Source organism: Trematomus bernacchii, unplaced genomic scaffold (genome assembly GCF_902827165.1).
Source record: "Trematomus bernacchii unplaced genomic scaffold, fTreBer1.1, whole genome shotgun sequence".
NCBI lineage: Eukaryota > Metazoa > Chordata > Actinopteri > Perciformes > Nototheniidae > Trematomus > Trematomus bernacchii.
In genome coordinates, this window is record NW_022987709.1 from 2076757 (window position 1) to 2101189 (window position 24433).

General features: G+C 44.9%; 1 protein-coding gene across 1 annotated transcript in view; it reads right to left on the reverse strand.

The window, feature by feature from the left end:
* Window positions 1–22425, reverse strand: part of LOC117491041 (multiple PDZ domain protein-like) — a gene marked incomplete at its 5' end in the record, with an annotated part of 47086 nt that extends 24661 nt beyond the window's left edge. Inside the window, 2 exon segments of the mRNA XM_034140862.1 lie at window positions 21673–21756; window positions 22319–22425. Of these exon segments, the coding sequence (XP_033996753.1) occupies window positions 21673–21756; window positions 22319–22425 (191 nt within the window).
* Between the last annotated feature and the right edge of the window lie 2008 nt (window positions 22426–24433).

Genomic DNA, 24433 nt, shown 5'->3' on the forward strand with positions numbered 1-24433 from the left:
TTTTTCGAGACAATGTCTCAGGGCTTCTTAACATTTATGAAACTATTAATGTGTAGCACCAGATTAACGGGAAGAATCTCAGCTAACTGAAGATACGAACCATTTTTACCTAAACAAAACACAAGGGTAATACCAAGCCTCTGAATTAGCACTAAGCGAAAAAATGCTAACGCACTTGGCACACAACTCAAGATAAAGATACCCTTATTACTTATCGTAACTGCACATACAATATATCCGATTAAAGCTGAGACTCCACAGATTATATAGGTATAGTATCATCACTGAGCGATCCGAACTCGCGACAGGGGAAGCAAACACAGACATCACAACACGTACCTTTACGGAGCTTTTACGGGAGATCGTCTCACCGTAGCTGTCAATCTGATCAAAAGACGTGTTCAATGGCATTAAAACGAGAAAAAACGCAGCTGAATCGGTTAATCCATAGGTTAATAATCTATCTGTCGCTTTGAAAAAATTATTTATAATCCATAATTCCATTTTTATGTAAAAATCGGAGAGAAAAGGTTAGCTGCTAATGGTAGCCAACAGAGTGTAAGCAGCTTCCGGTTTTGGCCACGCGTCACTCTCACTCCTTATTTGTTAATGTGTCGATCAAAATCGACCAAGGGGGGCCAGAGATATGGAAAATCCACCCAAATGACCCCAGAAGTGGTTTCTTTTTGCTAAATCTCTCTATAAAGGTCAAATTTCACTTGTTTTGCATCAATCTTCATACAGGGTACTTATTATATGTTGTACTTTGGATTCCTAAAGCTTTTAGTCTACCTTACCATCATCCAAGGGTGGTTTTCACTATAAGTAAAAAAGAATTTTTGGACGGACACTATAATTTACAGTTTTTTACTATGTAAAATCTGAATTTTCTTTAAAAATAAAAAACATCTATATTGATTCTGACTTTTCTACATCCAACTCACAGGTTTATCATTACTTTGAGAAAAAAGATTATTAATTTAACCCTTTTAGAAGGGAAGATATGGTCATTTGTTCTGGGAATGTCATTTTCGAGCCTGAGACCTTAAAAACAGGCTCAGGGTGGAACAGGTTAATGATGTCACTATAGAAAATCAAGACCAGATAAATGAGGAAATTAGACTTTTTTTATAGCAATTTATACAACTCAAGGTTTTCTAAAGAAAATTGTGATAACTTTTTTAGTAAAATTACAGAATACAAAAAGACAATAGATGATTCTTTTAAACAGTATATGGACGATCGACTACAAATTGAAGAATTAGATAGTGCATTACTGCAAATGTCTGGTGGCAAATCACCAGGGCTGGATGGTTTAACCATAGAGTTTTGCGAGAAATGCTTTATAAGGCGTTCACAGATTGAATTTGAATGAGTGTCACTCATATAAAACGATTTTATACGACATAACCCATCATTTTTACAAGGACAACATCAGAAAGGACAAGACCTGGTGTTTAGTCGCTGGAGTTTGTGGAGTGGAAGGTGAATATTAATGTTTTAAAGTTAATTAATGTATTTAATGAATTGATTGAATGAATTAATGAATTGTTGAACTGTTATTTGATGTTCCTGTTTAAAATGTTGTTTTGGGTGAAATTGTAATAATTAAAACGTTTATTAAACTTGTGGTCAGTGATTTATTGATTATATATATAGAATAATTATGATGATGAATGCATATTTTTTTACCACTAAAATACAGCAACACATCTTTGATTCATGTCGTTTATAACTGGACTATTACAATTATTATTAACTGTGTCTGTAGTCTACAACACAACAAAATAGGAAATAACAACAATAAACACAATTTAAACAGACACAAAAATAAACCATTTAACTACTGTAGAAGTACAACAAACTGCGAGCCTGCACGCAAGACGCTCCGCTTCTGAAACGCGCCCGGTAGGTTATGACGCTGGAGGAGGTCGGACCAAAACTGCGCCGCAGCCGTAACGCGGCGCAGACGGACCCGGTGGAATCTAGGGGTGAGACTTGGCTCAATCCCGCTATCCCGGACTCCGCCATTGTTCCTGACGGATTCACTATTTTTCGCCAGGACCGGACTGTTAACTCTGGGAAAAGTAAAGGTGGCGGTGTGTGTGTAATGACTAATAACAACTGGTGCACAGATGTGAAGGGTATTTCTTCGGACTGTTCCGCTCATCTAGAGCACCTTATGATCACATGCCGGTGTTCCGGATTAACTGGTTTCCCGATCAACTGGGGCACAGGCATGGCCTTCGACTGAAATACACATTTCGATCGCTTCTTCTGTCGTTTACATAAATCTTTTGGTATATTTGGCTCGGTAGGAAGACTTTGATGCACATTCAGTACCAGTGTGTGAGGTTGTGGTTACGATGGCGATATCCGGACGCGAACAGCGAGGACTACAAAAAGAAAAACTAGTTGACTGGGGATGACTGTCTGTCCAAACATTGCGAGCTCCAATAAATCATTTAAACCAGCTATTGTTGCCAGACTTATTACTGAATATCGTTCTTAATGTGATACCAAGTCCATCTGAGACCTGTGTACACCTTCAGACAGCCTCCAAATGAAGCGTACGCTGTTTACTCACAGTTTGAAAGCAGCGTGGAGACGTCTTCAGCTGTGGTAAACTGTGATCCGCTCAGGTAAACTGCGATCCGCCCAGGGAAAAATGGGATCCGCCCAGGTTAAACTGTGTTACGACTTCTGTGGCTATCTACCAGCGATCATGTTTAATATGAAAGACTACACACACATGTATCCCTTGTAAAAACTGTATTCTGCAGCACTCATCCAGATAAGATGTGACTGTTAACTCGTTTTGCAAAGATAGCAGCAGAAATGTCATTGCTGCATGTGCAGGGATATTTAGACTTTAAAATGCTGATGGGTCATTAATGTTGGTCTCGGCAAACAATATTAGGAATCCTCTATTCAAACTACATAATATTCAGTGTCCATCGACATGAAAATAACAAAAAAGTTCATGCTGGACTCAAACCCGAGTCCCAACAGCATAAATCACTCGAGCCTTGCGCGCTATGAGTGCGCCACAAATCAATACGACATCTCCATCCACCACAAGTTATTTTGTTACATTAACATTGTTAAAAAGTTCCAGAAAAATGCAACCCGACCATCATTTATAATGTGAGCGAATGTATGTACACTTTAAGCTATATAATATGTAATATACATATTATAGTAGGCATGTGCTTATAAATAGTATACGGACTGAGGTCTGTTCAAGCCTCATTTACCTCATTCACACCAACGCAACTCCGGTTCAAGCTCCGTGCTAGAGCTTTTCAGGTTCAGAACCGGTTCTTCGGTTTAGCTCCGGCTCTTTTCATACCGCCCAGAGTCCGACTGGTGCTGCGTCATTGCGTCATCCCCGCGGAAACCCCTCACAGCTCACACCGACAACAACAACAATGGCCGATTGTGCTCCAGCTTCCTCTGTACCTCTTCGGAAGACCAGATTCCCAGTAGGTAGCTGGTCTCTTCAGTGGACCACTGCTGCTTGTTAAGTTTCTCCATCGTTGTGTACAAACTGGATAAAACGCGGGCTTTTTGTTGTTGTTCAGGAGTTTATCCCGCCCCTGCCCCTGCCCCCGCCTTGACGTAAGCGTGACGTATGCGGTGCTTTTGCTCTAGCCGGACAATTTTTTGGTGCTTGAAACGAACCAGATTCCGGAGCTAAGAGGCTGCTCCGCTGCGGTGTGAACAGGAAAACCCGGTGCTTTTCAAGCTCCAGCTCCGAATCGGCCCTGAAACACCTATGGTATGAATGAGGTAATTAAGACCCACCGAGATCAGATATCCTAGTTTATCAGCCTGCGAGCCTACATTATGTTGTGATAAGTGGTCATTTTACATATAAATGTGTTCGAGTGCACACATAAAGTTCCAATATGCAAATCAGGCCATGTGTTTCGTTATATATATAATTGCCATGCAACATTATGCTATACAATATAATATTTAGCCTCACAATATAGAAATGTTTAAACGCCTACTTTCTAAATAGGCCCCCATTTCCTGTTGCTATGTCTGCTAATGCAGTAGCTGATGTAAACCTGGACCAAAGCTGTTGCGCTAGAAACAGAATGCAATTAAAAAAAGGTTTATATTCTAGCAATACTGCCTGCCTTTTCTGTCTTGCGACAGACTCACCAAAATAAAATACTTAACAGCATAGGGTATCAAATCGACATCATATTATTAACTATATATGATACAAATGTAAGACTGACAACAACAATAGTTTGTAAAGGATTTATTGACGTGAGTGTTTTGCTGCAAAGTTATAAGGGATAAACGTGTGTGCAGTCTTTCATATTAAACATGATCGCTGGTAGATAGCCACAGAAGTCGGATCACAGTTTAACATGGGCGGATCACAGCTGTGGCATCACTGGCATCTGTAGTGAGCTGTGATCCGCCCATGTTAAACTGTGATCCGCCCATGTTAAACTGTGTTACGACTTCTGTGGCTGTGACTTTCGTTATACATCGATACAGCGAAACAAACCGAATGACGAGGATACTCACATACGTTGACAACTACAAACACATATTCATATTTTTTACACTGCTGTGAACATGTTTTCGTTTCTATCTTAATGTTTATGCTTTTATCTTTGTGGTCTTTGTTCTTATATTTTGTATCTATTTCTGTGTAACTTGGTAATATTAATATGAAATCCTTGGTATTGTTGTCTTTCCATCTGTCGGTGCTGATTATACCTATCTACTCCATAACGAAACACATGGCCTGATTTGCATATTAAAATGACCACTTATCACAACATAATGTGGGCTCGCAGGCTGATAAACTAGGATATCTGATCTCGGTGGGTCTTAATGAGGCTTGATACAGATCTCAGTCCGTAGGCTATATACTATTTATAAGCAAATGCCTACTATAATATTTATATTATATGGCTTAAAGTGTACATACATTCGCTCACATTATAAATGATGGTCGGGTTGCATTTTTCTGGAACTTTTTAACAATGTTAATGTAACAAAATAACTTGTGGTGGATTGAGATGTCGAGTGATTTATGCTGTTGGGACTCGGGTTTGAGTCCAGCATGAACTTTTTTGTTATTTTCATGTCCATGGACACTGAATATTATGTAGTTTGAATAGAGGATTCCTAATATTGTTTGCCGAGACCAACATTAATGACCCATCAGCATTTTAAAGTCTAAATATCCCTGCACATGCAGCAATGACATTTCTGCTGCTATCTTTGCAAAACGAGTTAACAGTCACATCTTATCTGGATGAGTGCTGCAGAATACAGTTTTTACAAGGGATACATGTGTGTGTAGTCTTTCATATTAAACATGATCGCTGGTAGATAGCCACAGAAGTCGTAACACAGTTTAACCTGGGCGGATCCCATTTTTCCCTGGGCGGATCGTAGTTTACCTGAGCGGATCACAGTTTACCACAGCTGAAGACGTCTCCACGCTGCTTTCAAACTGTGAGTAAACAGCGTACGCTTCATTTGGAGGCTGTCTGAAGGTGTACACAGGTCTCAGATGGACTTGGTATCACATTAAGAACGATATTCAGTAACTAGAGAATGCAATTTCTGAAGAAATTGCTAGTGGGAATGCTTTATGCTGAAAAGCTGACGCGAAACTGCTATGCTGAAATGTAATGTGTAAGAAGAAAGTGAAGAATTTAGATTGAAATGATACATGAACACTGGGGGCTTGAATGTGTGATGAGAGAAGAAAAGAAAGTAAAAAGGCTTGGAAAAGCAGCAGAATATTTGAACTGCAAACCTTATAACTAACTTGATGGTGAATGATCTGTCGCCATGCCAACGGCATTTGATGACACCCCATAACCGCATTCACGGTTGGACTGTTAGCACACATGTGAAGTTTTAGCACTTTTTGACAATTTTCATAGGAGTTATAGCAATATCGTGTTTTATGGCGAGGGATGCGTTTCCATGAAAACAGCCTATGGTGAGATCTCAGATTTGGCGTCGAGCTGTTGAGGCATGGACTGGTGATATACAAGCGAAGTTTGGGGGCGATCGGACCGTGTCCATTGGAGTTAAAGCGACATCGTGTTTCATGGCGAGGGATGCGTTTCCATGGAAAAGGCATATGATGACACCCCATAATTAACATAGAGCTGTTGAGGGCCGGACCATTAACCATTATCTGAAGTCTGGTGCTGTTATATCTCTCACAGGCTCCGCCCTCTACTGCACTCTATGGGTACTACCTTATCCCGCGTGCATTCTCCCACTGAGACTTCTATAGATGTAGCCGGCCCAGGGCGGGCCTACCTGAATGCGCGCGCATCACACCGTATAAAAGGAGGCCTCGCCTCCTGACTATCATCCTTTTTCTCTTCAGCAGCGGAAGTGATTCCACGAGCTTCGAGACGATTGAGAAAGAGAGTGTAAAGTGTAGGACCTACCCGAAATGCCCGAATCTAATTACCCTTCTGCTTCACGTCCTTGGGGCCTGACCACGCGGTGGGTAATATGGGCCCGACGCTGACATGCCCAGACTGCCAGATGATCCCGCGGCTCACACGAGAGCATCGTGGGCAGCACTTCCTGGCGAGGGCTACCCCGCAGGAGGAGTCGGTGGATCTGGAGCTCGACGTCGTGGACGTAGGCGATTCGGGGAGCGAGGTGACGTCTCCCGGTTCTTCCGATGGGGGACGAGAGAGTCCAGCTTAGGCCCCGCTACGTGCCCCCCTCGCGTTGCCATGCAGGGGAGGGAGCGTAGTGCGACAGTGAAGCGGAGGGAGAGGCACCGGCACGGGGGTCCCGTAGCTGCGGCGCCCTCCACCTCTACGGCCCACCCCGTGGCACCGGCATACCGGCAATCACGGGGAAGGGCTGCACGACCGAGGCAGGCTCCGCAACAGCAGAGCACCCGGGTGGGGAGCTCCATCTTCGCGGAGTTAACTCCCTATTTAATGCCCAGATCTCTGTCAAAACTTTTAAAAATAAAGATGGTGTTGATCTGTATCCAAGTCTGAGTGTCCTTTGTTTCCACAATACACTTGCACATGTTGATGACTGTACAAATTACCCACTCGCCGCCCCAGCTATAGCTCCCGTTAGGGAGGAGGCTAGTGGGAGTGCGCAGATGAGAGTGATAAACTGCAGGCAGCGCTATTATGGTGCGATGCAGGTACAGGGACATTATGGCCAACGTTTTTCTGTTAGAAAACATTCTATGCCTGAAGCTAAGACTCCAAATAATGCTGTTTACTATAGTGATAGGGGCTGCATTATAGCAACGCCCGCACTTGTAAAGAGGCGCGTGGCGGTGCGTTCAGGGGCCTTAGTAAAACACACTACGCCTGTAAAAACTCCGGTTAATGCTGTTTTCCATAGTGAGGAAAATAGCATTATGACGACGCGCGGCCCCCCCCCCGAGAGCGGGCCGCGGTGCGTTCATGGACAGAAGAAGCTCCGATTAATGCCTCTTTCTCTCTAAGAGGAAACAGCATTATGGCGGAGCGCGCGCTCTCACGGGAGCGTGCCGTGGTGCGTTCAGGGACCTCAGTGAAAAATCTGCCGTTTTTTTCTCTGAGTGGAAACTGCATTATAGAAAAACGGCCCTTTCTGTGTCAGCCCCCCATGGGTCAAACTTCCTTTTATGGAGGGTTTGACGGCGGAGTGGGCCACCAGAGAGTACCACAGCTTCATAGCTGCGGCTCCGCAGCTGATTGCACATCCCCTAACACAATTTTATGGGGAATGGAAACTCAGCTGTGTACTGACAAGGTGGATAGACAGGACGCTGATACTGGGCTATTCACTCCAGTTTTGCAGCATCCCACCTCCTTTTATGGGCATGCGAGAGGTAAATCTGTCTTCCCAGGAGGAGATGGGTTTCCTCTTAGCAGAGATTCAGGCTCTGGTGCAGAAACAGGCTGTGTCTGTTGTGCATCCTCAGCACAGAGAGAAGGGTCTTTATTCCATGTATTTCCTGGTTCTCAAGAAAACAGGGGAATTCAGACCTATTCTAGATCTCCGGGGCCTGAATCGTCATATTTCCAGCAGGAAATTCCGCATGTTAACTGTGAAACAGTTACTAGGGCTTGTGCAGCCAGGCGATTGGTTCACCACCATCGACCTGAAAGACGCGTACTTTCATGTGGAAATTGTTCCAGAGCACAGAAAGTATCTGCGTTTTGCCTTCCAGGGAATAGCCTACGAATACAACAAGCTGCCGTTCGGTTATTCCCTATCCCCACGCACATTCAGCAAATGTGTGGCCACAGCGCCTCAACCGCTGCGCGCACACGGCATGAGAGTTTTCTTTTACATAGACGACCTCATAGTCATGGCTGGGTCCCGGGAACAGGCAATGTTTTGCACAGCACAGTTGATCACACACCTAACCAAATTAGGTTTTGCGATCGATTGGAAAAAGAGCACCCCCATACCTCACCAACAGGCGTTGTATTTGGGTGTGGTGCTCGATGCAGACGCGCTGCGTGCCACCCTGTCAGAGAGCAGACGTGCGCCCCTTCTCAGGGCGGTGCACAGGCTGCGGCAGGGGGCAACAGTGACAGCTTTAACTGTCATGCAGACTCTGGGTCTCATGGCGGCTGCTCACATGGTGGTCCCGCCGGTTACTACATATGCGCCGCCTGCAGAGGTGGTTCCCCAGCCTGCGTTTGGAGGCACAAACGACGGCTGGTGACCATCCCTCCCCCCCCTCAGTGGGGGCAACCTCCGGTTTTGGGGGTCTCCGGACCCCCTCCGGAGGGGGTCTCCACTGGGACGGGTGACCTCCTACATCACAGTGTTCACGGACGCGTCCGGAACAGGATGGGGAGGGACCTGCCTGAAGAGAGCTATAGGTGGGCGCTGGGCTCTGACAGAGTTTCGACACAGCAACCTCCTAGAGCTACGGGCAGTAGTGTTAGTCCTCCGGCATTTCATGCCCCTAATTCAGGGGAGACATGTAATGGTCAGGAGCGACAACAGCACCACAGTGGCTTATATCAACAGGCAGGGCGGAGTCCGCTCCGCCTCCTTGTTGACCACAGCGGAGGAGCTGTGGTTATGGGCCTCAGAGGTGGTGTTATCTCTGAGAGTCCTCCATGTCCCGGGACTGGATAACAGAGGGGCCGACCTCAGGTCGAGGGGCGGCCCCCTGCCAGGCGAGTGCTTCACCCGGAGGTGGTGAAGCAGGTCTGGGCCCAGTTCGGGAGAGCAGAAGTGGACCTGTTCGCCAGCCGGCGCAACAGCCACTGTGCCCTGTGGTTCTCCATGGCCCTGAGCGACGACCCGCCCTTGGGAGTGGACGCGTTTGCACACGAGCCATGGCCAAGGAAGCTGCTATACGCCTTTCCACCGCTGCGTCTCATTCTCCCTCTCCTGGGGAGAGTGAGGCGAGAACGTCTGGCAGTCATTCTGGTAGCACCGAATCGCGTCGGGGCTCCGTGGTACTCAGAAATGACACAGATGAAGGTGGGCCAGCCCTGGGCGATCCCCCAGTTCTGGGGGGCGATGTCTCAAGGGGCAGGTGCAATCGGGGCATTACCCACTCTGGGCCGTCCTCTTCAGGCTTGGCTCCTGAGAGGGACAGGCTGAGACAGGGTGGATTGTCTGACAGCGTTATTCAATCTATCCAGGCAGCTAGAGCAGAATCCACCACAGCCTGTTACAGGCCAAAGTGGCTGAGATTCCAGCATTGGTGTGAGGAGCGGGGAATAGAGCCCCTATCTTGTGAGTTGGGCTCTATTTTATCCTTCTTACACTTACTGGTGGACAGAGGGCTGGCGCATTCCATAGTGAAAGTGTATGCAGCAGCCATCTCGTCCTGTCATGAGGGATTTTGGTGGCAGGTCAGCCTTTAATCAACCACTGATGTCGCGGTTTTTTACAGGGGGTTAGGAGACTGCGCCCTGTAGTGCACGTCTCCACCCCGCAGTGGGACCTGCCCCTAGTGCTCGAGGCTCTGGCCTCGGGACCATTGAGCCTCTGGAGCTCTCCCCTCTGAAAGCATTGTCGTGGAAAACAGCTTTGCTTCTTGCCTTAACGTCAGCCAAAAGTCCGAGTTAACTGCTCTGTCGGTGCACCCGAGTTGTTTACTAGTTCGGGGTGGCCGGAGCGGCGCGACACTTAGACCGAACCCCTCCTTTGTGCCTAAAGACCTAAGGAGTGCGTTCAGGTCGAGGGCTATTCAGTTAGGGGGTTTTAGTCTCCCCCCCATGGGGGGGCCAGGGAGGCTAAACTGCACCTCCTCTGCCCGGTGCGTGCGCTAGCATGTTATGTGGAGCGCACGGCTGCCTTTAGACGCACCGAACAGCTGTTCGTGTGCTTCGGGGGCGGGGTGATCGGGAAAGCTCTGTCCAAGAAACGCCTGGCAGGCTGGTTCTGCGAGTGCATTGCACATGCCTATGGACAGGCAGGGAGAGCCTGCCCCACGGGGATTCGTGCGCACTCCACACGGGCTGTAGCTGTGTCAACAGCCTTATTCAACAGTGTGGAGGATTTATGCACAGCGGCGTCTTGGTCGACGCCAGGTCCCTTTATAAGGTTTTATCTCTTGGACATGTCTGGCTCTTTCTCCTCGTCTGTGCTTGCTGGGGCAACACAGGATTTGTAGGGGGGGGGGGGGTTGTGGGTCAGTTGGCATCTGACCCCCTCCCCGGACGTGATGCGCCTTCACCTTTCCTGGGCCCTCTGAGGGTCCCGGGATAGGCAAGGGGCGCGCTGGCCCGTTACGGGCGGAGGGGCTGCCCCCCCTCCTGCCGAGAGGCAGGGGGGGGGATAGCCCCCCCACATTTTTTGTCCTCTCACACTCTGCACGGGGTCAGTGCTTGAGTGTGAGGCATGGGCGCTGGCGCTCTCCCTGTTATCCTTAGGGATTCAGGAAGGCAGGTGCGTAGCAAGCCCATACGGGGCCGAGGGGGCTCTCCCCACCCGTCTATGGGCGGGGGGTCCCCCGGCACTGTTTGTTGAGCACACTTTCTGCGAGGTAAGCGCAGCAGGGTGTGCTCTGTCAGCCGCAGCCCAGATTTCTCCTCGGTCACAACCGGGTTAAGGGAGAGTGTGGGGCAGCAGCTGCTGACCAGAAAAGCCGGTCAGGGTCAGTAGGGTGGAATGGTGTTGGACGACAGTGCGCGTATACATCAGGGCTCCACCCACTGTACCCATAGAGTCCAGTAGAGGGCGGAGCCTGTGAGAGATATAACGGGGGGTTACGTATTTTAACCCTAGTTATATAAGCACAGGCGGAGCCCTCTACTCAGGGCACTGTCTGTTCTATTCCGCTCGCTGAAGAGAGGTATAGGATGATAGTCAGGAGGCGAGGCCTCCTTTTATACGGTGTGATGCGCGCGCATTCAGGTAGGCCCGCCCTGGGCCGGCTACGTCTATAGAAGTCTCAGTGGGAGAATGCACGCGGGATAAGGTAGTACCCATAGAGTCCAGTAGAGGGCTCCGCCTGTGCTTATATAACTAGGGTTACAATACGTAACCCCCCGTTTTAGACCATTTGCATAGGTATCACGACAACATCGTGTTTTAAGGCGAGGGATGCGTTTCCATGGAAACGGCACATGGTGAGATCTCAGATTTGGCGTAGAGCTGTTGAGGCATGGACCGGTGATATACAAGTGACATCGTGCTTCATGGCGAGTGGTCTGTCGCCATGGCAACGGCATTTGATGACACCCCATAATACGCTTAGATGCGTTGATGGCTGCATCGTTACCAAACTTGTGAAGTTTTGGGCCGTTTGGAGCATTTTCACTGAAGTTATGAGAAAACCGTGTTTGCATTGTGTTGCCATGGCAACGGCATTTGAAGAAACCCCATAATTGACGTAGAGCTGTTAAGGGCTGGACCGGTGATATACAAGCGAAGTTTGGGGGACGATCGGACCGTGTCCATTGGACTTACAGCGACATTGTGCTTCATGGCGAGTGGTCTGTCGCCATGGCAACGGCATTTGATGACACCCCATAATACGCTTAGATGCGTTGATGGCTGCATCGTTACCAAACCTGTCAATGTGACATCATCGTGTTCCATGACACAGGTGTTTATATTTGAGCTAACGACGACAGCTGTGTGTCACCAATAATGTATAAAATAGGTGGAACATGTTGAAGTCAGTATGAAGTCTCCATCAGACAGAAAAGAATAGGCTCAGACAGTCTGTTAAACTCCAGTGACCACGTCGTTAGCTCAAACACGAACACCTGTGTGTTATGACATCATCGTGTTCCATGACACAGGTGTTTATATTTGAGCTAACGAGGTGTGCAGAGATCAAAGGTTTCCATTGTTCTGAATGAGAGATAAACCTCTTACATGTGAACGTTTTGTCGAAGAACCGTAACAGATATCTGTGAAATTTCAAAACGGGAAGCATGTCAAGGAAGTTGAGTATCTGAAGGGTACATTTTTGTGTACTTTCGGGTTAATAACGTGGCCTTTTTGGCAGTTTAACTAAAGGTGTGCGGCTGCTGCTGTGAGGAAATATCAGCCTGAAATTACAATGGGTTTTAATGGAGACATGTTTAACGTTTTTGTCACTTCATGCCCTCAAGAGGCATTTTGTTTAATTATTTTTGCTTAATTATTTGTCATTTTTCAAGCTACGCGATGTTTTCCTACGTTTGTCATGAAAAATTATGTCTCAGGAATGTAGGGTTTGGGAATTATGGCAGTTTTAAAAAAAGATATGAAGGCAAATTTCAAGATTTGCTCCACTCTAGCTGTGACATCACGCACTCTAGTTAATGTTAAAATCTGAAGAAAACCTCTTTAACAAGGTCTGAACAATGTTTAATATCTCTAAAAGTAAAAATCAGATTTAAAAGTTGTGTTACACGAATAATGTCAGAAAGATGTGTAACATTTTAAAGTTGGAATGAGGTTTCTGAGTGAAAGTATGAATGAACAGTTAGCAGTTGAAGTCGCATGAAGATTGTTCAGGTCTGAAGATTTTCTCCATTGACTTCAATGGTTAAAAATGATGGGATGTATCTCTGGAATTATGAAAGTTATGAATGATAAAAGTAATAGCCTGCGATTCCCGACCGAGCTGAACGTTTTGATGTTTGAACGGAGTTTCTGCGATGTTGAATGTGGGAGGAGAAGAGGGCCAAAATAAGTCGGCGGAATAATAAACTTTTTGTCCGTAGCATAACATATAGTTGGAATGCTGTATCAGCATTCCCACTAAATTAGTCTGGCAACAATAGCTGGTTTAAATGATTTATTGGAGCTCGCAATGTTTTGAACAGACATCCCCAGTCAACTTGTTTTTCTTTTTGTAGTCCTCGCTGTTCGCGTCCGGATATCGCCATCGCAACCACAACCTCACACACTGGTACTGAATGTGCATCAAAGTCTTCCTACCGAGCCAAATATACCAAAAGATTTATGTAAACGACAGAAGAAGCGATCGAAATGTGTATTTCAGTCGAAGGCCACGCCCCCCACATCTGTGCCCCAGTTGATCGGGAAACCAGTTAATCCGGAACACCGGGCTTTTTACCTGCCGAGAGAATTCACATCTGTTGTGATTACAACAGTGTATATTCCGCCAGAAAACCGACAATAACACGGCACTTGATCAGCTGTTTGGGATTATCGACAAGACCGAGACTTCACGGCCAGAGGCGGCGTTCGTTGTGGCCGGGGATTTTAACACCGCTAACATGAAGAAGGTCCTGCCGAAATACTATCAACACATCAGCTGTCCGACGCGCGGGGGAAACATACTGGACCATGTTTATTCCCCTTTTCAACATGGATACAAGGCTCTCCCTCACCCTCCCTTCGGCAAATCAGACCACATCTCTCTGCTGCTGCTGCCTGCTTACAAGCAGAAACTTAAAAGGCATAGACCGGAAACAAGGATTGTACAGCGATGGAGTGAGGAGTCACCCCTAGATTCCACCGGGTCCGTCTGCATCGCGTCACGGCTGCGCCGCGGTTTTGGTCCGGCCTCCTCCGGCGTCATACCCTACCAGGCGCGTTTCAGAAGCATTTCAGAAGCGGAGCATCTTGCCTGCCGGCTCGCAGTTTTTGTTGATTTGGGCATATTTCCTGGACAGGCTACTTTGTACAGACAAAGTTAATACTAACTGTAATATTCCAGTTATAAACGACATGAATCAAAGATGTGTTGCTGTATTTTAGTGGTAAAAAAATGCATTCATCATCATAATTATTCTATATATATAATTTACACAGTGCCTGTAAACCGGAGGAGAACGCTGGCATTTCTCCTCCTACTTGAAAGACTACGGAGGGATAGGGTCTGCAAAATTAGTTTATTACTTCCTGCCTGGCGCCTCTGCAACGCCTTGCGTTGCGTCAAAAAATAGACTTGAATCCTATTTTGAGCGGAGCCCAGCGCAGAGACGCTTCTGGGACGCTTCTGAGCCGTAACGCGCCCGTAAACGCGGCCGTAACGCGGCCGTAACGCGGCCGTAACGCGGCCGTAACGCGACGCAGACGGACCCGGTGGAATCTAGGGGTCAGACTCAGCTCTGCAGCTCTGCTTCGAATCTACGGAGTGGAGTGTGTTTGAGGACAACAACATCAACACACACACGGACACTGTCATCTGTTACATTGGGAAATGCATCGATGTCGTGGTACCGAAGGTTTCTGTACGGACATTCCCAAATCAAAAGCCCTGGATAAACGGCGAGGTTCGTACCAAGCTGAAAGCGCGCACTATCGCGCACAGAGCTGGAGATTTGGAGGAGTACAGGAAATCTAAGTATGATCTCCGGAGAGCAATTAGCAGTGCAAAGAGACAGTACAAAGAGAAGGTGGAATCTGACTTCAAAGGCTGTAACACCCGGAACATGTGGGTGGGACTAAGGCAAGGCAAGGCAAGGCAAGTTTATTTATATAGCACCTTTCAACACAAGGCAATTCAAAGTGCTTTACAAAAATGGAAGACATTTTAAAAATGGCATTTAAAATCAGTCATTAAAAAGAAAAGATAATAAAATAGTTCACTAAGAACAATGACAGACTACAAAGGAGCAGCGGGGGGTGCTGCGGGAGTGTCTGCATGCGCATCTCTCCCAGATGAGCTGAATAGCTTTTTTGCACGTTTTGAGAGCAGCCAGGCTGTGGAGGTACAGAGGGACCAGGAGCTATCCTGCCCTTTTGTTTTAAACAGGGCAGATGTGTGCAAATCCTTTAAAAGGGTTAACCCACACAAGGCTCCTGGACCTGATGGCATCCCTGGCCATGTTCTCAGGGTGTGTGCAGTTCAGCTGGCAGAGGTGTTCACAGACATCTTCAACAGGTCCCTGCTGCAGTCTGTAGACCCCACATGCTTCAAACACTCCACCATCGTTCCTGTCCCCAAAAAAACAATAATCACCGCTATCATTATGAAGTGCTTTGAGCGGTTAGTCAAAACATTCATCACCTCCTCCCTCCCTGACTCTCTGGACCCCTGCAGTTTGCCTACGGAGCAAACAGGTCCACAGACGACGCCATAGCCCTCACCATCCACACTGCCCTCTCACACGTGGACCCGAGGAACAGGAACACATATGTGAGAATGCTGTTCATTGATTACAGTTCAGCACTCAATACCATTGTGCCCTCCAAGCTGGTCATCAAGCTCAGAGATCTCGGGCTCAACAGCGCCCTCTGTGATTGGATCCTGAACTTCCTGACGGGCAGACCCCAGGCAGTGCGGGTGGGAAACATCACATCCTCCACCCTGATTCTAAACACCGGTGCCCCTCAAGGCTGCGTGCTCAGCCCTCTCCTCTACTCCCTGTTCACTCACGACTGCGTGGCCACACACAGCTCCAACACCATCGTGAAGTTTGCTGATGACACGACCGTCATCGGCCTGATCACAGACGATGACGAGACGGCGTACAGAGAGGAGGTCGAAAACCTGACATCTTGGTGCCAGGATAACAACCTCCATCTCAACGTCAGCAAAACAAAGGAGCTGATTGTGGATTACAGGAAGCAGCAGAGAGAGGGACACGCCCCCATCGCCATCAATGGGACTGCGGTGGAGAGAGTCAGCAGCTTCAGGTTCCTTGGGGTCCACATCACTGAGGACCTGACATGGACCCTTCACACCACCACCATCACCAAGAAAGCTCGACAGCGGCTCTTCTTCCTCCGCAGGCTGAGGAGGTTCAACATGGATTCCAGGATACTCTGCAACTTCTACAGGTGCACCATAGAGAGTATCCTGACCTTCTACAGGTGCACCATAGAGAGGATCCTGACCTTCTACAGGTGCACCATAGAGAGGATCCTGACTGGCTTCATCACGGCCTGGTACGGCAGCTGCACCGACCTCAATCTTTACAGAGGGTGGTGAAAACTGCACAGCACATCACCAGGACGGAGCTGCCATCCATGGAGGACCTTTACTCCCAGCAGCTCAGGAAGAAATCCCTCAGGATTATGAAAGACCCCCATCACCCCAGCCACAAACTGTTCAGTCTGCTGCCGTCTGGCAGGCGTTACCGCAGCATTCTGACAAAAACAAACAGATTCAGAGACAGCTTCATCCCGCAGGCAATAAGACTGTTTAACAACTGAACTGCAGAAACAATTTCATAACATTCATCTGCTAATTAGTAATTATTTATCTATTATCTAATATATCATTCCAATAACTTGTATATAGACTCGTATTGCACTATCCCACTTTTTTTTTTACTCTTTTTCTTTTTGTATTACTTTTAATATAGTATATTTTAATATTGGTTAATATTGTCTGCTTATCTGTATTATTGTGTTGCACTGTTGGAGAAGCCTGTGACATAAGATTTTCAATGACATAATTACTCTGTAGCTATGTTAGTTTGACAATAAAGAACCTTGAACCTTGAACCTTGAATAGAGTGATTATTATAAACAGAAAATCCTTGTTTAGGAGTGATTGGCATGAGAAGGGTATTTTGTTTGTTAATGATTTACTAGATTGCAATGGTAAACTGCTAGATGTTTTGGCTTTTTCAACGAAATACAATATAACGTGTATAATAATTAAATTATTTCAAACAAAACATGATATTATTCAGATTTGTATTGTAACAATCATTTTATTACATCTATTAAAATATTGATATACGAAATATTTGTATTGGAATAGTTTTAGACGTAGTAATGCTGTAACATATTTCAGCCACAATGCCCCCCCTGCCCCCCACAATTCCCCCCCGCAAAATCCGCCTATGTTGGCAAGTATGTCTACGATGCTGGTTATCAACTGAAGTACCCCTCAATGCAGTGCGCAATGCCTCAATGAGCTCAATGTGGGCGGGAGCTCTACCTTTGAGGCACGTGACGTCCCGACTCCCGTGTTGTGTACTTACCCAGTCACAAAAGTAACATATTATATTTTATATTATTAATATATATATAATTCTGATGTCTGTGGTTATTTAAACATTCCCTGATAAACGTTATTTCAGCATCAATAAATGAGTGTTAATCCCAGTGTGTTTAGTGTACAACATCACATGTCATTTCACCTTCAATTCACGGTTTTCACAACGTTAGCCACATGCTAATGCTAACCGGAAATGAAGACCTTTCAGAATAAAAGTGTTATGTTAATAGTTAGTGTGAACTTCCGTTTTTTTCAGAATAAAACTGCTTTAAATTAAAACCCTGTATTTAATTTAAATTACGTCATATCAACATTGATTTTAATTTCTTACAGTAGGAGAGGTTTTGGGGTTTAGGTTTGGGAGGGAGGAAGGGAGATTAGGATTGGGATTACAAATCAGCCCGGGACTCTCGACCGGCCCACTTCGGTACCGCATACCGCATACATATTATCAACGGGGGGGGGGGGGGTGCTAGTGAGTTATCCGACCGGCCCACCTCGGTGCCACAAGTAAATACCGCGAGGAAATTGTCGACGGGGGGGGTGGGGGGTGCTAGTGACCAGTCCGCCCCTGGGTTAGGGTTAGGATGGGGGGAAGGGAAAGGTTAGATTGAAGGGAGGGAAGAGTACTGCTAACGGGAAACAGGATGCAACGCGTCATCTGTGAAGCTCCGCCCACGTTGAGCTCCCGCCCACATTGAGCTCATTGAGGCATTGCGCACTGCATTGAGGGGCTTCTCTATCAACTCGGTAAATCAACCCAGGGTTTCTCTGTCCGGCCGAGAGCGGGACGGGGTGAGCAACATTTGACCAATCACAAACAGGGACAAGCGTACTGGCAGCGCAGCGTCCTACTTCATGAATGAAAAGTAAACTATAATAACAGACAAATATGAAGAAGTTCAACTTTAAACATCCATGACTTAAACACTTAATCCAGGATAAAGCAGCTGCACCTGCAAGGTGAATACAGCTGGTACAAAAAAACCACCTAGTGTTTGAATGCGTACATTAACAGGTTTATGATATCACTGCCCCATCTAAGACACGAGTGGATCTGACTTTAATTAGCCTACATTTGACTCCAGTGTTTCGTCAACTTAATGTGTTGTTTAAAATAACACTTCTGCATACAGTATGTGACTATAAGTGTTGCACGGCCAGATACGGTCTAGGTACCATATATGTTCGGCCTACCAGATGTGTTCGGGGTCCGTTACGCTTACCAATGACGTCACGCATTGGCTGTACGGTAACCCAAGAGGGCATTTTACACGGTCAAATTCCGAATGTATTGAAACTCCAGACTCAACGTAAGAGTTTGAGCCTCTTCGGGGGGTGCTAACATTTAAACATACACTTCATTCTTTACTTTGCCCGTTATTATATGTAGAAGATATTACTTTTTTCTCCGTCATGTTGTTTCCATAGCAACAACTTCAAAATAAATAAATCTAAATAGATGTGTGTTCTACACACCAAATTACGTTATTTGAACACCCCTCTCGATCGTTTTACAAAAAACAATTAGTATGGCCCGCCCTAATACACCAACGCAGTTTTTAAAGATATACATTTTTCAACACAGAATCATTTACCAAATTACACCATATCCAATCATTTTACGAGTCAGAAAATGCTATCTGTTCATTGCAGTTATTGTTTATTGAATTAGATTACCATGAGCTCAACATAATTATGTAGAGTACAAGTCCACAGCCAAGAAAATGTTATTTGCATATCATTTTATTTATGAATATGGAATTATGGAATTCTAACACTGGAGTTTGTTATTATTTACTATAACTTTATTATAGTATTCGGGTACAGGCCTACTGTACCCGAATACTACAGCCCTACTGTACCCGAATATTCGTTCGTTGGAGTACTATTCGGGTTTCAATTTCGTTATTCGGATATTCGTTTTTTTTCAAATTGAATTTATTGAAATCTCCAATATCAACGTAAGAGCTTGTGCCTCTTCGGGGGGGTGCTAAGACTTAACCATAAACGTTATCGTTTACTTTCTCCGTCTTTATTATGTAGATATTACTTTTCTCCGTTAATCTCTGTCACGTTGTTTCCAAAGCAACAACAACTTCCTGTCATCTGCGCTAACTCTCCTTCAAAATAAAAGCATGTCCATAAATAGGAAGCCAAGCCAAATTACACTTAAGACCTATACAACTGCAACGAAAGTAACAAACACAATGCGATATCCTTTTCAATTTCAAAGAACACAAATTGGGTTACATTAACAAATAACTATAAAACAACAATACTGTAGAATAACAAAATGAATGCCGTGAATACACCGAAATACACGTGTTGAAGCAGTTCGCTGCTGATTACTACGCCCCCCCGCGCGGGCCGAATATTCGAATATTCGCTGCTGATTACTACCGAATATCCGGAGCCCGAAAAATGGTATTCGGGACAGCCCTAGATCATTCTGCTTCAGTTTGTGGGCTACAGCCAGTTTATGGTAGCAGCACGTTAACAGCTTCATCCTTTGATCAGACCCCCGGTATACCCTAGTCAGCGCCCCTAGTTACACCAATCAGCGTGCGATTACCATACAGCCAATCACAATGCGTGACGTCATTGGTAAGCGACGGACCCCGAACACATATGGTAGGGCGAACACATATGGTACTGACAACAGCTCGAGAAGCTGACTCAGGGTGTTTCTCAATGTCGAGTACGCTTGCTTGGTAGCACATGTCTGCCGAGCATCTTGCTTCAGAAGCGAGTCAAGAATACTTCCTGACATTCGGAAAACAAAGAGAGGAACACGCTAGCAAGTGTGCAGGTGTGCGTCATATGAGAGGCCCCGCCTTACATCTTCCGCCACAGATTTGGGGAAATTGGTCCGTGCGCAAAGCATTGTGGGGATTTTAAGACCGCGAAGTCTACTCATGTGCACACTCGATATTTCTCCAAACGGAGTACGCCGGGCTCGGTAGATTTCCAAGTATGCTGGAGATTGGAACAGTACTTCGGCGGCACTCGATGACGTAGTATGCTTGAAATAGTGGCTCTGAAGCAGCTTTACTCGCGATTGAGAAACACCCTGTGATCAATGAGGCGAGTAGACACAGCTGACAGCCGCCGTGAAACTCGAGCGATTATTCGCATCGCGTCCGGTGTGAACGCACCATTATTACAAGTATTATATAATTACAAAATAAAATCGCCACTCTCAGTACAGCGCCACTTTCCGAACAGGAAATGCACGCAAATACAATCTTTTATATTATTATTATTAATAATATATATATAAATAAAGACATCTTGTATTTTAGTTACACCCGCTATTGATTAATTTAGTCAACATTGGACCTTGATACCGTCCACATAGCTATAGTGAAATAATATAATCGAAAATATTAAGCCTCTTTGATTTAATAATCGGAGCTGAAACCTCTCTGCCATCTCATATAACACACACTTCCTTATTTATCTTTGAATAATAATGACGTAAAAATAAAGACGACTATACCACGGTCCTTCGGTCCTGAGATTAGCGCCTGCAGGCAGGCTCCATGGACCTGTCAGCTCCGGACAGCGCAAAATGCGTACATGAAGCGCTACGTCATGAATGCAAGAAATCTACCCTCGTGGGGGCGTGCTCATGTGATTGGCTTAGAATTGAGGAGACATCTGATTTGGATAGAAAAAATTACAAGTACGAATCGGGTCACCGTCCGGGGAGTCTCAAAAAACCCCACACACGAATGCACAGCGATCCATGCACAGAAAGCGGTTTGTGTTTGTAGGTGCAGCGGTTTTAAACGGAAAACAAATATGTGAGGATCAAAAATACATATGTAAAACTTTTTGCTGTATTTGGATTTTATTTACATGTATATGAAACGGAACACATTTGTGTGAAAAAAAACACAAGTGTGGATCCGGAAATACAAGTGTGACTCCTTTTGTGGATCATGAAATACAAGTGTGACTCCTTCTGTGTGCATGTGTGCATTATGAGACTGTTCTGAGCCCATATTTCAGAGACAGTGAATACATCTCTCATACCTGATTTGCTGTTAAAACCTGAAATCAACTTTACAGAATGCAACACATGGCCTAATATTATGATGTAAACTCATATTATAATTTTGTAGGTCAACTACAAAAGAGTTTTTAAATGGGACAGTGTTGTCTCTTACTAGGGATTTGTTTTTGTTTTTGTTTAAATATATTAAATCAGAATTTTTAGCAGGTAAGAAACCAAATCAAGACAAGAAGACAGGACAGGTGTTAACAGTACTAGTTGTACTGTAGTACTGTGTGAGTACCTCGAGTATCTGGTCTCCTGCCCACAGCCGTGCGTCTCTGGCTGCTGCTCCTTCTCCATAAACCTCATGGATCACTATGGCGTCCTAATTGAGAGACCGAGAGGAACTATGAGAGAGAGCTAAATGTTGATGTAAAACTCAGGTGATATTCAAAATGTGCTTTCATGTTCAGACTCAAACCAACAGTGATTATATCTGCTACAGTAACAAGAACTGTGTGTATCAAAGCTTGATGAATATTCTTCTTCTGTGCCATAGAGCACACTTTTTGGCCCAAAACTATTAAAAACACACGAAAGAGCTACACTGTGTGACGTATCCTTCTTTCTCATGGACACACACTGTACTTTGTTCTGGCTCAAACCCACACACACTGTCCTGCTGCCACAAATACTCAGCAGAGCACCAAATATGGATTCATCCGTCGCTGAAAATAGTCCCTAACAAATGCACAATTTCTAGTGTTTGGTTTAATAAAAACTTCAGTGAGCAGCTGTTTTTAAGTAAATAAGTAAACATCACTATAGAAGTGTGTGTGTGTGTGTGTGTGTGTGTGTGTGTGTGTGTGTGTGTGTGTGTGTGTGTGTGTGTGTGTGTGTGTGTGTGTGTGTGTGTGTGTGTGTGCGCGTGTGTGTGTGTGTGTTACCAGCTGGGTGTCTCTTCCTCCCACTATACTGAGTCCAAGTCCTGATCTTCCTTTACAGATCTCCAGCAGCATCTCCTGACCAGGGACCACCGCACAGCATGATGGGTCTGAGGAGGAAAATATTTGTTATCATATTCTCCTGTTTTTGTTTTGTATTCACTGTAGATTTAGATTTGTACCTTTATATTCGGTCTGGCGTGTAAATAACAACATTTTCCCCAAAGGTTTTTTCCACTCAAAAGAATAATATCACGGTAACTGAGATGTCATCTCACTGTTAAAGTCAATCTGAAAAACCTTTATTTAGTTAAGCTGAAGACTGGGACAGTTGATTTCCATGGAAACCAGCTCAACATTCACTGACTGAGCTTCCAGGAAGAAGTGTTCTGATCTTTAGCTTCAAGGTATATCTACAAATATCCTCAGCATTTTGACTGAGACCTGTGTCCCTATTCTATAGCACATATTAAAAATACTGTATATACTGTGTTTTACTGTATATACAGTACACTATAAAGTATAGTCTTTATAATATACTGGGTTTCAGTTATTATACAAGATATCCAAAAACGTTAAAGATTCATTCAAACAGGAAATGATCATGTATTGTTGTTATTTATCTGCAACAACTTCTACTATAGAGAGGCGAAGTCCCTCCCCTTCCGGTGGGACTCATGGGACCTTATTTCGGAAAAAGTTTGTATTGAAGTCAATGGAGAGAAAAAGATTATCTTTCGATCCCGTTTGAATTGTGCCATGAATTACACATATCATGTTTGTCAATCTTAAAAAATAATTTCCATGTCAAAAAAGTCACAGTTTGTCGTAAAACTGTTGAAATATAAGACTATGAAAAATACGCAACTAGAAAGACTACAAATCCCAGAATCCCGGTCCCGCATGCTGGCTCTTACGGAACGACTAACTCCCCTTGTGTGTATGTACAGCTCTCAACATGCCCAGACTTGGAGTGATTTTCACCTCTTTTAATACTTTCCGCCTCATTCTGAAAGAAAGAAGTGAAATGTACCAACGTGACGGCCGTCTTGGTGTGTGGTGCGAGACGGGAGAGGTAGTTCATTGAGAGGTTTCACACAAAAAAAGTGTTACTTCACATTTTTACGACACATTTTTATTCTTTTGACTTGTAAAATTATCTTTTAAATTGACAAACATCATAATTCGTGGCTCAATTCAAACGGGATCGAAAGATAATCTTTCTCTCCCCATTGACTTCAATGCATACTTTTTCCGAAATAAGGTCCCATGGAGGTCCCCCGGAAAGGGAGGGACTTCGCCTCTCTATAGAAGTAGGTGCACTGTAAAAACTTTCACCGTGAATTCACAATAAATACTTGGCCAATTTTTGCATGACTTTCACAGTAAGATTCACAGCAATTTACTGTGATTGTCTTCACAGTAATGTATTGTAATTTCACACTCATGATATTACAATACATTGCTGTGAATGTCTTCACAGCAATGTATTGTAATTTCACACCCATGATATTACAATACATTGCTGTGAATGTCTTCACAACAATGTATTGTAATTTCACACCCATGATATTACAATACATTGCTGTGAATGTCTTCACAGCAATGTATTGTAATTTCACACCCATGATATTACAATACATTGCTGTGAATGTCTTCACAGCAATGTATTGTAATTTCACACCCATGATATTACAATGCATTGTTGTAAAGGTAAAACTGTATACTGTAACTTCACAGCTTCAATGACTAAGGAATTACTGTGATATTACAGTATGTTACTGGGGAATTACATCATTTTGTTGTACATGCATTACAACAAGGGCCTGTACTTTTACATTTCTATTGTGAAAGCAATGCAGGAGTTGCCAGTAATTTACTGTGAATGTACAATGTGTACTGTGAAAGTAATGCAAAAGAGTTGCCAGTAATTTACTGTGAATGTACAATGTGTACTGTGAAAGTAATGCAAAAGAGTTGCCAGTAATTTACTGTGAATGTACAATGTGTACTGTGAAAGTAATGCAGATGAGTAGCCAGCAATTTACTGTCAATTTACAATGATAGACGTGCATAACTGTACTCCCCAGCTCCGGTCCTTCCTGGAGGAAGCTCATA